The sequence below is a fragment of the Nomascus leucogenys genome, chromosome 12, assembly GCF_006542625.1.
Source record: "Nomascus leucogenys isolate Asia chromosome 12, Asia_NLE_v1, whole genome shotgun sequence".
In the NCBI taxonomy this organism is placed as follows: Eukaryota; Metazoa; Chordata; class Mammalia; order Primates; family Hylobatidae; genus Nomascus; species Nomascus leucogenys.
The window spans coordinates 88,272,182-88,286,618 of NC_044392.1; the positions used below are offsets into that span (position 1 = coordinate 88,272,182).

General features: G+C 35.2%; 1 protein-coding gene across 1 annotated transcript in view; it reads left to right on the forward strand.

Annotated features, from left to right (window-relative positions):
- COL24A1 (collagen type XXIV alpha 1 chain) overlaps positions 1-14,437 on the forward strand; it is a 400,658-nt gene that overhangs the window by 129,530 nt on the left and 256,691 nt on the right. Inside the window, exons 16-20 of the mRNA XM_030823656.1 lie at positions 1,517-1,570; positions 1,647-1,691; positions 1,933-1,986; positions 2,234-2,287; positions 7,286-7,339. Coding sequence (XP_030679516.1) covers positions 1,517-1,570; positions 1,647-1,691; positions 1,933-1,986; positions 2,234-2,287; positions 7,286-7,339 — 261 coding nt within the window. The remainder of the gene's footprint in view (positions 1-1,516; positions 1,571-1,646; positions 1,692-1,932; positions 1,987-2,233; positions 2,288-7,285; positions 7,340-14,437) is intronic.

Sequence of the window (14,437 nt, forward strand, 5' to 3'; positions counted from 1 at the left end):
GAAATTTGTATTATATAAATGTAGACAATTAGAAATGCCGTTATGTTAGGATATTGAGCTCTAGAAATCACCGTTTCAAATTAGTCCCTTCAGTATTCATTCTACACTTTATTTCAGAACCATTATCTGCCAGTTATTATGTTGGGTCTGGTAAATAAAAAAAATGAATGAAACATGTGTTTCCACTGTCACAAAATGCACAGACTAGGAAGGCAGAAAAAAAAAGTACAGTGCCATGTACTAAGTAGTATAGTAGAAGGGCATTCTAGTACTGGTAACTGTCTTGTCAAAGTTTCTGAGCATTTGGTGAGGAAGAGCATGTTCAGAAAATGAAAGTCCACTGCAGCTAGAGTGGAGGATTTTGGGGAGGGAGAAGTAAAGGGGAAGGGAAATGAGGACAATGGAAGGAAAGGAGACTGGGAAGTTTGGTGGAAGCCTAATAGAGAGGGCCTAGGATGCTATCCTAAGAAATTAGAATTCTAACTACAAGGGGTAACATTTTAGCATTTCACAAATGCAACTTTAAGAGTTCCTTAATATTTAGAAACTAAAAAGAGAAGTTTGAACTAACTTGGATTTCCATTATAAAGAGTAGTAAGGAAGCCAGGCAAAGAAAGGTAGTGAGAAAAAGAAGAAAAATGAGACCTCAGTGACACAGAAATTTTAACTGATCCCAAACCACCAAGAAGTGCCATTTTGTTTTTCAAATTTTTCTTTCATACCCTTATGCTGCTATTGCCCTTTGTCTTCTAAGATGACATGTTGAAGTTGTTTCTAAGTCTCTTGCTTGCAGGAGATAATAGTGATAGTGTTTCTGAGGAATTAGAGCATTAAATTGAGAACCTTGATGTTAGAGATTATTTCTTTTTTCTCTTTTTTTCTTCAACAGTGTCTCATACATATCATGCTTAGTAAATATTAAATGATGAATAAACGAGATAAGCCCAGAAGAGTAGAGCTTTTTGTTTGCCTTTGAGTTTATCCCTGAAATTATGATAAATTTTCTCATTCTGCAAATTTGAAATTATAAAATCAAATCATTGGGATGTCTGGCATGTAGTAACTGCTCAAAAAATATTTGCTGAATAAGTGGGTGAAATAAAACCCTAAGACAATCAAATGAAGTATCTGTTGACTAGTTCCTGGGAACACAGCACTAAAATATATTTAAAAAATTTTTTAAAATATTTAAAATATTATTTAAAGGTCTCATCTAGTTGGAGAAGTATTGCAAGATGAATGTCATGGACAGTATTATAGGAGCTCAAAGGAGGAAAGAATCTCTGTGGACTAGACAAATATGAAAAGTTTCAGGAAAATGATGGACTTCACTAAAGTTTGAAATATTGGTATGATTTATAAATGTGGAGAGGAAAATAAGTTGTTAAAGAACAAGGCATGTGTAGGAGCTTAGTGAGATGACTGTTTTGGGTTCATTAATTTATTAATTCTGCCACATTTTCTTTCTAATCTTAATGAATGCTTAATGATGTATTTCTTTCTTACTGTTTTCCAGGGCAGTGTTGGCCCTGTGGGACCAATTGGACCTGCTGGAATTCCTGGCCCAATGGTATGGTTCTATTTGTATAATGGATATTTCCCTTTAATCTCTCTACGATATCACAAAATGTCACCTTTTTTTGTAGGGCCTTTCAGGGAATAAAGGACTACCTGGAATGAAAGGTGATAAGGTGATTTAAATATTAATATTATAAAAATAATTTTTATCACATTTATCTTTTACTTTTCAGTCAACACAATTTATGAAATATTTTGTTTTTATGGGGTCTAATTTGTAGTATCAATTATATTAGTTTTCCTCAGAAGTAAGAAAAATAGAGAAATTATTCTTCTACAATGAGTATTTGCTTTCTTATAATATTGCCATGTTTGTGATACATAAGTATCTTTGCATGAAATTGTGCTTTCCAGGGTGAACAAGGCACAGCAGGAGAGCTAGGAGAACCAGGGTATCCTGGAGACAAGGTAATGTTTATACCATTAATTTTATGTAAATATGAAAAAGTTTAAATTCAAAAGAAAGAACTGCTTATTATCTTACCATGTATTGTGTTAGAATGTGGTATCAATATGGTTTTAAGTTCTTGTTTGAAACTTTTTTCTCAATATTTTAGCATACTTTATGAAATTTTTTAGCAGTTTGTAAATAGTGGTATATCTGCCTTTTGTGGTATAATAACTTTCTCTTCTGTCTGTTATTCTCTTCTTTTAGGGTGCTGTTGGTTTGCCAGGACCACCAGGGATGAGAGGAAAGCCAGGGCCTTCAGTAGGTTTGAACTTTTGCTTTGCTCTTTGTAATGGACAGAGTGCGTGCCATGGCATGAGTCTCGACACTGTTGATCTAAGTAGGGTATAAGCCTACTGAGCATTTGTCTCCTCAGTTTTAGAATATAGCAAATCCCTCAGGTATTCAGTTCACATTCCATAGACTTTTGGACTTCCCTCTACTCCCAACCCTAGGCCAAAGCCAAGTTTCTGAGAGTCCTAAAGATCTTGGTCATATTATTCTACTGAATAATCTAATATAGACAATATTTAAATTAAAACAATAGGCTTTGAAGCCAGAAAATATAAAGCACCTTAAATAATATTTTAACTTTTCAAAATATCAATTTTATTAAGGAAACAGTCTGAAGAAAAGGTAGCATGTTTGCACTCTCTTGTGGACCAAAATATTCTAAATCCTTATTTTTTTTTCTAACCCTTGGACATCAATTAGATGAAAGAAAAAGATACCTTATATTACTGTTAACATAAAACTCAAAAAATTATAAATCTAAAATTACTTAATAAGTAAAGCTATTTAAATAAAATGGTTAAAACATGAGAAAATATATTTCTAAATATTAAAAATCGCAATTATTGTAGCTAACATGTACTGAGTATCTACACAATACCCAGCAGTATTCTAAGGACAACAATCCTACAAAGTTGGTACTATTATTATTCCTATTTTTTATATTAAGAAAATTGAGACACAGTGTTAGAAAACATCTAAGGCCACCTGGGTGGCCACCTACTTAGTAGGTGACCATTCAGAAAAACCTAGGCAATCAGGTATGTCAGAGCTCATGCGTTTAGCTACAGTGCCATACTGTTTTAGGGTTTAATATTTTAAGATGGTTTTAGGATTTTAATATTGATTACAGCTCCGTGAAGGTAAAGGTGATTACAGATAGAAAAAATTAGATATAAGATTCAATTCTATGAAAAAGGTAGGGATGATTATACATATAAAAAATGCATATAGGATTAAAATTTATTAATGTCACATTAAAATATACATTAAAAAGTAAGAGTGTTGTGTTCCTGAGCAGTTCATTGTGTTCCCTCTAACTCTACCTTTCCATCTCAGGATTGTTTATTTTTTTTTTTTTATCTCAGGAAGCAGTATTAAATTACAGAACTTTACCCCATTCTTTGTGACTTCTAACAGTGACAGTATTTTATATATATCTCTTAGGAATTATTTAACCCAAAGAACAATTTTTGGCATCTATTTGATGAAATGTTAGTGGTGACCTTTGCTTATACTAGTTTTTTGCTCTGGGTTTATTGCCATAGGGCTTAACCTAATAAGCCATGTACCCTCCCTTGTGCCCTTGAGTTGAATCTCAGAAACCCTAGAGTGCATAAATTGGATCATGAGAATAGGTCATGAAGCTAATAAACAACTTCTGTTTTTCAACGATGGTTCTAAACCGTATAAAGACACTCTGATATTTGCAGTGATTGGCAAAATAAGATCCTTTTTATATATTCTTTTTTTTTTTAATAATGTGACAGTTTTCTAGCCCTTGACCAAATAGGATGAAATGATACAATACATGCTCTAAGGGCACTATTAACTAATAAATAATACAAGTGTTATTCTTTTGTGCTTTACAATTAATTTTTTGAGAAAACTAGAGTCAAGTATCATGCTTACACAAGGCAAACCATTTTAGTGTTCCTTACTCTTTGATTAAATTTATATTTACAACATGTTTATGGGAGTAAAAAAATCATTGGCTAGAGAGACAAAGACCTGGATTCTGGTCCCAGCTCTGGCACTTAACCTACTGGCTATGACCTTGGGTATTTAACCACCGTGGTACCAGCTTTTCTGGTTTAAAATGAAAGTTAGGGCCACGTGCGGTGGCTCACGCCTGTAATCCCAGTACTTTGGGAGGCTGAGGCGGGTGGATCACAAGGTCAGGAGTTCGAGACCACCCTGACCAACATGGTGAAACCCCATCTCTACTAAAAATACAAAAATTAGCCAGGCACAGTGGCAGGCGCCTGTAGTCCCAGCTCCTCAGGAGGCTGAGGCAGGAGAATCGCTTGAATCCGGGAGGCAGAGGTTGCAGTGAGTCAACATTGTGCCACTGCACTCCAGCTTGAGTGACAGAGTGAGACTCCATCTCAAAAAAAAAAAAAAAAAAGAGAGTAAGAAAGTTAGGCCATATCATATGTAAGGTTCCTTATAGTCCTGTGATTATGATGTCTTTCTCTTTTAGACATAGGACTTATTAATATTCCTCTAGTGTAAGCTAAAGAAAAGGCAGAGAGCCTATTTCACCTTTAACACATTATCTTAAAGCCCTTAGTATGTTTTTTCCTGAAAGAAGTCACAATAAATGCTAATGATGTTCCTTTAGGACAGAGAGCAAGAGACAGTGAGAGCGAGGCTTTTACTTACTCATTTCACACCTTTCTGTACTGTTCTAATAAAGAAAATTAATCTCAGCAGGAATTACTTTGGTAGGGAGATAATTGATTTTTTTATTTGTTTTATCGAACTTTTGAAAACGACTTTCGGCTGAATATAAGATAGGCATTCATGAATTAAAATTAGTGAGATAGCCTTGTCTTTAGTCTCTTGTTGTGTTTATTACTTGTTTGTATCTTTTTGTTTTAATTTTAAAAAAATGTTTTTAGAGACAGGGCCTCCCTCTGTTGCTCAGGATAGAGTGTAATGGCCCTATCACAGCTCACTGCAGTCTCTAACTCTTGGGCTCAAGTGGTCCTTCCACCCCAGCCTCTCAAGTAGCAAGGACTGCAGGTGCCCACCACCATACCCAGCAAATTAAAAAAAAAAAATTGTAGAAACCGGGTCTTGCTTTGTTGCCCAGGCTAGTCTTAAACTCCTGGCCTCAAGCAATCCTCTCACCTCGGCCTCCTAGAGTGTGGGATTATAGGTGTGAGCCACTGCACCTGGCTATATATGTTATTAATAGAAAAACTGTAGATGTTTGACCAGGAAACCTTTCCTTTTTATGGAAGGAGACACTTGTTTGATGAAAAGTTGCTTATGCAGAATCAGTTATTATATTAAGAAACAAACTCCCACACTCAATTATATAAGTTAATGCCTATCTAAAATATTTGTTTACTGTCATGGAAAGAATGCCAACATCATAAGAATATCTTCCCTATTTTATAGATCCTACTTTTAATTTTGTGTTACCTAAGAGGTTGGTGTTACTAAGTAATATTGTTTCCAAGTAGATCTAAGTTGTAACATGAAATAATATTTTCAAGATATAAGAAGGAATGTCCTGATTTGGAAAGTTGTTGCAGTTCTTCAATAGGGAAGCTTTTGCTCTACAAGTATTTAACAAAAATAGAGAAAACTACCACTCTGAGGTTGTTAGTAAATACACTTTCCTTTAGACCAAGAAAACAAACACAATTGTTATGCCCTATCCATTTTTTAGCTAGAGGTTTTTGTCATTTGTAGAGGTTTATTTAATATTAGTCAGTTATCTGTAAGTTACTTCAAATGTCAGCTTTTATAAAGGAAAATTGACATTCATAGGAAATTTGCAATCAAAGTTTTACAAAACAAAGAATTATTCTGAAGATCAAATAAAATCATTACACAATTTCTGTTTTTAAATATCTGATTGTCAGTCAGCTTTTCTGAAAACAAAGTCCTGGAGTATTGCTATTTTATCCTCACTGGTGTGAAATTTAGCTTTGTGGTTGGATTTTGCCACTAGAGGGCTCCAATGAGAGCCCCTCGCCCCTATCTCTAGCTCTTTAAAGAGAGATGCTTGTCATTTTAAGAACTTCAGTATACTGATTCTGATGGATCACAGATTTTGTTTTTGTTTATTTGGAAAGGGAAACTTAAATGAGCCTTTCCATAATATTTCACTGCCTTTCTCTAGATTTGATTGCAGTAGTTTATGGTGTCCTGTTTTATGTCCAGATACCTCAGCACTGAGAATGAATTAAGTGCATATTGGAAACTGTGCTTTAGGTTTTGGAAAATGGGCAGCCCCGTATTGTAACTTGCAGGTTTCGGTGATCTGAGGCTTATTTAAATTAAATTTGAAGCTCAAGTAGAAACTTAATATGACAGGAATAATGAATGCAATAGTTTTTCTTATGAAAATGGATATATCAGACTACTGTCCTCCCTTTCCAAACTTTCATCTCTTGAGAGCATTGCTAGCCTTCTCTAGTTTCAGGCTTTATACCTACTTCTCTCTCCTGTCACCTTCTCCTTTAACCCTGATTTCACAGCTTTATCATGAATGTCAGAAACTAGGTTCAGAGATACGGAAACTGAATCCTCAAAACTTCAATTAAAGGATGAAAACAATGTAGGAATTCTATGTATGAGCCAGGAAAGCAGAAAGGGTGTGAAGAGAAGGAATAATGATTGTAAAATTGGTTGACATTTAATGAGTGCTTCATATGTCAGACATTGTGCTTAGCACTTCACATGTATTATTTAATTTAACTCTCCAATGACTCTTTGAGAATGTTAGTAATATAATTATTATTTCTAGTTTATTGATGAGAAAACTGAGGCTTAGAGAGATTAAGCAGCAAGGATTTCAATCCAGGTGAGTCTTAATTACTAATTCAGGCTACTTACAGTATCAAAGGAGACAGGAATTTTCAGAGACAGCCTTTGGGACTGTGGTTATTTATAAAAGCAGTGTCTCATCTAGAATTCCCTGTCTTGTTGAGTCCAGCTTTATTGTCTTATCTCTGTGAAACACACAAAAACACACAATCTTTTTCTTGATTTGAGCACTTGACTCAGTAATTTGTTTGTATCACTAACGAGTGAATGTATATTAAACCCATAAACATCTTATTTAAAAACTTTTACAGTAATGATGGTTACAAATTTTTCTGAAAAGTCATTACAACCTTGTTTGACATAATAATATAATGACTGCTATTTGTTTACCATATGCCTGTTTTGTCTTTTAATTGTGTTTATTAAGTTAATGTTTATACTTTGATCCTTCCCCCATTTTAGGGCCAAACAGGTGACCCAGGACTCCAAGGACCATCTGGCCCTCCAGGACCAGAGGTAAAATATTGGTGGAAAGATAATAAATTTGAAACAAAATGGTGGAAATTAAACTTGTTTGGTAAAACAGGTTTTAACATAGCAAGCTTAAGAAAGATCCTCTTTAAAGTTTAGATCTCTGTAAATAGTTTGGACTAAATTTTTTCTGTTATGTCACGAGGTATGCAACAGGGATCCTAGGGAAACAGAAAAGTGCATTAGCCACATTTTTCACACTGATTAGGATCACAGCTGATTTATTTGTTCTGCACAGCTATTAATAACAAGTACTTGAGGCATGGAACGAAACTCCGCTGAATTATTAATGCAAAATGTTTCCAATTATTGTTATATCCATATATCACTTAAATCTCATACAGTATTCTAAAATAAATACAATTAAGTCTGTAGTACATATATTAAATTTGTTTGTATATACTTTAAAATTTTTGACTTTGGTTTAATGGTTGATGTAGAGTGGACTTCTTTTCTAAGAGTCTATATAGAACATAAACTTCTGAGATAAAACATTTGGATTTAAAAAAATCATACTATGAGTAAGAACTATGATTCAAAGATATACTATATGGGGATGAAACTTCTGAAGCTCACTCTAGTTTCAAAAATATATGCCTATATTGATATGTGTGTGCCTACACACACACACATACACACAAGCACACATATCGGTATACATACATATTTAATTCAGAGTCGTAGATTCAGCAGAAACCTGAGAAAATAATTGGCATCAGAATAAATAAGTTAGAGCAATAATGTCATAGTGTCAGAGTAGTAGGCAGAGTTTCTAAGATTACTGCTGTGCTGATGCTGTCTCCCTCTCTTTATAAACCATAAGATCTACTTCTTACTTCGCAGCTGTCTTTCAGGGTTGGGTGATTTCTTTGGAAAATGCCTATTCTTACTGTGTGATTTAAAAACACATTGGGCATTGATAGTTCAAAAATCTAAAAAGCAGGCTGGGCATGGTGCAATCCCAGCACTTTGGGAGGCTGACGTGAAAGGATCGCCTTGAGTCCAGGAGTTCGATACCAGCCCTAGCAACATAGTGAGACCCTGTTGCTAAAAAAAAAAAAAAAAAAAAAAAAAAAATGTGTTAAAAGTTAGCCAGGCATGGTGGCTCACACCTGTAGTCCCAGCTACTTGGGAGGCTGAGGTAGGAAGATCACTTGAGCCTGGGGTGGCACCACTGCACTTCAGCCTGGGTGACAAAGTGAGACCCCGTCTCAAAAAAAAAAAAAAAAGAAAAAACAGAGTCTTCGAAACTTCCTTGTAGCTAGTTTTACCAATAGAGAGGTAACAGGAAGTAAAATACAGTAGTATATTGATCTCAGCATTCTGATAGGAAGGAAATTGAGTAAAACTTCAGATTAGTATAAGCTTCTCCATAGGAGCCTACAATTTTTATTTTAATCATTTTTAATGAAAGCTTTCCTGGAATGAATAGTATTTACTGCCTTGTCATACTGAGGATACAGAATCTATTTTAATTTTCATTATCTTTAAAGGTTATTATTATGACTGTATTGCCTTATTATTACTGCAGTTACAGGTGATATGTACACTAGAAACGGCTATGTTGCCTCCTTGCTATAAGTATGGTTTTGAGTCATTTTTCTTCTTTCTCATAAAGCTGGGTTAAAGGATGCATGTGCCTTGTTTTCACTTACTACTTGGTCTTCTGAAGATGTTTATTTATTTCTCTCTTCCCTTTAAAATTTCATAATATCCATCAACACTGAAAACATTGTCTCATTATCTCTGATTTCAGCACCACTAATACAAGGTCCTGAGCCCCAGCATTTTCAGAGTACCAATCCTTCGTCTTCACCTGTATTAAGTTTTTTCATGGGGCTAAAAATGTAACCTGTACTCTCTCAAGAACTGATGCTAGATTGTTTTGGGAAATGGGGCCTAATCCAAGGAGCATAACTTTTTCTTGATCATAAAAATATAGTACATAGGCAACTATATATGAGACAATACTTTTATCCAAATCCTTCTCAACATTAGGCTTTTAATAAACTTGCAGGTCCAAGAATTTTAAATAGTATATTTGGTAGCAAACCAAACCTGAAAACTTTCTGCTTGTATAGCGGATGAATTTTTCTCAGGTAGCGGGTCTTATGCATTGTGCTAAATTCAGACTTTATCCTGTATGCATTGACCAAAGATATTTAAGCAAGAGAATGGAATTATCAGACTTGTGCTTTATGCAAGGCAGCAGGTGGAAGGATAAAAGAGAAGAAGGGAAGGAGGAGTGCCAAGGAGATGAACTAAAGGTTATTTAGAAGGATGGTGCGGCAGAGCAGGGGATTGATGATGAGGTCCTGTGACAATAGAAAGGAAAGGATAGCTTAAAGAGAGAACTAGAAAATATAATTCACAACACATAAAACAGTTCATTCCAACTGTAAGAGAGAGGAATAAAAGGCAATTTTAACACTTTTTCTTGAGAAGTTGGGTAGAATGTGGATCATCATTCCAATAATAGAAAATAAAAGAGGAAGAGGAGGCAGAGGAGAAGGAAGAGATTCAGAGTTACAGGAAATAATGTTTTGGCTTTGAATCTGTTAGGGTTGAAAGGCCTTTAGGAGAAATAGAAAATTAGTCTAATAAGAGTCTTAAAACTGTAGGCCTAAAGCTCAGAAAAGTAGACTAGAGATACATATTTATATAATCATCTGCATAAAGGTATTAGATGAAGCAATGTAATAGATGAATTGAAACAAAGTTTAAAAATGCTACACCTGGAAGCTCACCCCTAGAAGGCTACAGTCTTTGTCTACAGTGCAGTTAAATTTTAAGTTGATAATAAAAAGTCAGTAAAATAAATTTTGGTAACTGAAAAATACATTCCTTAGTAACTTATGGTCTGGAGAAAAGAAATATCACACTGGAAATTAGAAAATATTTAGAAGTGAATGAGAATGAATCAGTATAAAAACTTGAGTGTTGCAGCTGAAGCAACATTTAGAGGACAATTTATATACAAATTCATTTCTCTTGAAAGAAAGGAAGGTAAAAAATAAATGAGTTATATACAGCATAATTGTGGGGATTTGTTTCAAAAGAAGAAAGAAGTTGAAAGAGGTCAAATAGGATAGTCTCTGTTTTCTTAGTCTTGAAACTAAATCTCAAGAGTAAGGGGACTGTGCAAGAGAAAGGAGCTGTAGGAGTTCTTTGAAAAGTAAGTGAGAGAGTGACTGCGGACTAATAAAATAATTTCTGAGTTGTTGGTTAAGGTTTTTTGTTTGTTTTTGTTTTTGTTTTTGTTTTTTTGAGACAGAGTTTCACTCTGTCACCCAGGCTGGAATGCAGTGGTGCCATCTCGGCTCACTGCAACCTCCGCCTCCCAGATTCAAGCGATTCTCCTGCCTCAGCCTCCCAAGTAGCTGGGATTACAGGTGACTGCCACCACACCTGGCTAATTTTTGTATTTTTTGTAGAGATAGGGTTTTGCCGTGTTGACTAAGCTGGTCTTGAACTCCTGACCTCAGGTGATCCACCTGCCTTGGCCTCCCAAAATGCTGGGATTACAGGCATGAGCCATGTCCGGCCCAGTTTTTGGTTAGTTTGAAATGTAAGAGAGTTTTGCCTGAAATAGTCACAAAGCTCTGTATGTTTTGTTGTAAGGGGATTTCAGATTTGAATACGATCTTCCCACTGCCAAAAGGATGACACATGATCAGTTATATGATTCTCCTCTCTTTTGGATTAGAACATATTAATTATTCAAAAGGAGGGTAGCAATTCATTGTATTATGTCATTTCCACTATTCAATATAGATGGATGTTATAATGTGAAAGCATAATTCAGTAAAAGTAATTCTATTAGGGGCCAAAATGATGAGACCTACATATATACTTCAATGATAGCTTTTGTTAATAACTGGGTGATAAAAGGTTTAAGTTAATATCTGAAAATTACAGAATTTGGGGGTTAACATCTTCTGAATGAGACTTGAGGAGTTAGTCTGAGTACCTTGAGCAAATTACTTCAACTCCCTGGGCCTTTCCTCATCTGTAAAACAGAAATATTAATAGTACCAACCTCATAAATTTGTTTTATTACCCACATTAATACATGTAAAACACTTCAGCATGTAGTTAATAGGAAACATTCAGTATGTATTAGCTGCCACCACCACCACTACCACCATAACTGAAGACAGGCCACATTGTCTAGACCCAAGGCAGAAAAGCCTGGCCAGTTCAAGATCAGAAAGAATGCCAGTGTAACTGGAGTGAGCAGAATGAATGAAGAGGCAAATGGTATACAATGAAGTTGGAAAAGTAGGCAGGGGATATATCATGTATGCCCTCACAGAGGATAGTGAGAAGTTTGGATTTGGTTCTAAGTGCAGCAGGAAGCCATGAGAGGCTTTAAATAGGGCAGAGGCATGATCTGATCTGATTTATGCTTTTCAAAGGTTACTCTGGCTGCTGTGTGAACATAAGACTGTGGGGAAAAACAGTGCTGAAAGTAGGGACATGATTTTTTATTTTTATTTTATTTTATTTTTTGAGACAGAGTCTCGCTCTGTCACCCAGGCTGGAGTGCAGTGGTGCAACCTCAGCTCACTGCAACCTCCGCCTCCTGGGTTCAAGCAATTCTCCTGCCTCAGGCTCCCAAGTAGCTGGGATTACAGGTGCATGCCACCAGGCTTATTTTTTGTATTTTTTGTTGAGATGGGGTTTCACTGTGTTAGCTGTGATAGTCTTGATCTGACCTCGTGATCTGCCCGCCTCGGCCTCCCAAAGTGCTGGGATTACAGGGGTGAGCCACCGCACCTGGCCAATAGGGCAATGATTTAAGGAGATTATTTTACTTATCTAGGCAGATAACTTATTTGAATGTATAGTAATTTTAGTTTTTGATAATAAAACCATGCCAGCTATAGAAAGTGGTTTATCAACCTTTACTGGGCATCACTATCACCTGTAGAACATTTTTTAAATTTATTTTTATTTATTTTTTTTATTTTTAAGGCTGGGCATGGTGGCTTATGCTTGTAATCCCAGCACTTTGGGTGGCTACAATGAGAAGATTGCTTGAGCCTAGGAGTTCAAGACCAGCTTGGGGCAACACAGTGAGGCTTCGTCTCTACTAAAAAGAAAAAACACACAGATTGCCAGGGCCAATCTCAAAAATGTTGAATCGGAATCATTGGGGGTTGCTCCACAGGTGATTAACAGCAATAATAAAGAACCACATCTTATTTTTGTGGCAGCAGTACCTTTATCCAATAGAATGAGAGTGTTTTCAACCCAGTAAAGTATAAGATCATAGAATAAGTCAGAACATTCTCGTTGTTCTCTGCATGGGAATTATCATCTGATTCTGTTTTAGCAGCCTGGGAAAATTATTACTACTATTTACTGCAGCATAGCATGGCACAGAGATAGCATTCTATAAATGTTTTTAAAAACAAAGTGATAAAAGAAAGACACTAATAAGCTTTGCTATGGATTTTTTTCCATTAACATTTAATTTGCACAGGAGCTGGAACAGAGAAGGAGAGCTGGATTGCCTTTGCACTACAGGGTGAATGTGATTCAAAAGCACAAGTTTTATAGTACCAAGAGCATATGAAGGAGCCTGAGATAAGAGTAGGAGAAGGGCAGGTAACTTAGGAGATAGTCTCACAGACAGTAAAAATAATCTGAGTTAGCCCAGTGAACTAATTATACATGTTGACATTTTACAGTCATAAAATATCTTGCAATTGTATTTATTAATAATTATTATTTCCACGGAGTAATTGGGTTAAATTCTATAAGGCTAAAATTAGAGGTTAAGCCTTCCTCAGTAGCCAGCACCGTTACCACTTTAGAGTAGTGTAATCAGTGATTAAGCTGAGTTTATTCATGGATAACTACAAGGTGCAGAAAAATAATTCATATTTTTTTCTTTAAAACCATGTAAGGAAACTCATATTAAAAGTATAATTATATTAAATATTAATTTTAACTGTGTGTTTTCTTCCAGAAAAGTTAGAGAAATTATTCTACAAGGCAAAGCTATATAGGACAAAGTTAGATAAGCGTACTACCCTCCCTACCTTTCTGTCCTGTCCTCATCCTCTTATTCTTTTTCAGTGTTCTCACCTGCCCCCTGAGGTATCCAGTCTCAGTAGTTTCTTTCTTGTGAGTTATATCTTTCTTGTGAGTTGTGTATGTGTGTATGTTTTGCTTGTTTAAGGGGCAGATTTATGTGTATTTTCTTACACTTTTTTATTACATAAAAGGTTACATACTACAGATACTTTTTGACACTCTGCTTTTTTTACTTAAAAATATATCCTGGAAATTATATCAATTCATGGAGCTCTTCTTTATGTAATTTTGTAGCTTCATAGTACTTCATTGTGTGGATGTATCAGTTTATTCAGTCATTCTCCTACATATGGAAATTTAGTTTGTTTCCAGCATTTTGCAATGAAAAACAAGCCTGCAATGAGTAAACTTGTGCTTCGTATGTATTTCTGTATGGTTGGAGGAGCATCTTCATGGTGAATTGCTAGAATTGGATTGCTAAGTCAAAAGAAGATATTGTTAGATATTGCCAAAGCCCTCTCCGAAAGAATTGCATTCCTGTCAACATTTCTCTAATTATGACATTTCTCTCACTGTGAGTGACACTGAACATCTTTTTATGTTTGAGGACTGTTTTATAATTTTTCTTGCAAATGTCTGTTTTATGTTTTTTGCCCATTTTTCTACTAGGCATTTGGTCATTTTACTCTAAATATTTAAGAATTATTTGGGTATTAGGGAAATTAGCCCTTTACCTTTGATAACTATTGCAAGTATTTTTTCCCAATTTGTCACTTGTCTTTTGACTTTGTTTGTAGTGTTTTTTGACGGGAAACAGCTTTACAATTTTACATAGCCAAATTTGTCAGTCTTTTAGGGAATTTGGATTTTGAGTCATCATTAGAGAACCTTTTCCTATATCCAGATTTTAAAGAAATCACCTATGTTTTCTTCTGATTCTTGACTAGTTTCCTTTTTTATATTTAGGTCTCTGATACATTAAAAGTTTTTTTGTGTGTGTGAATGTTGTGATTTATGTATTTCATTTCACATTTTTCT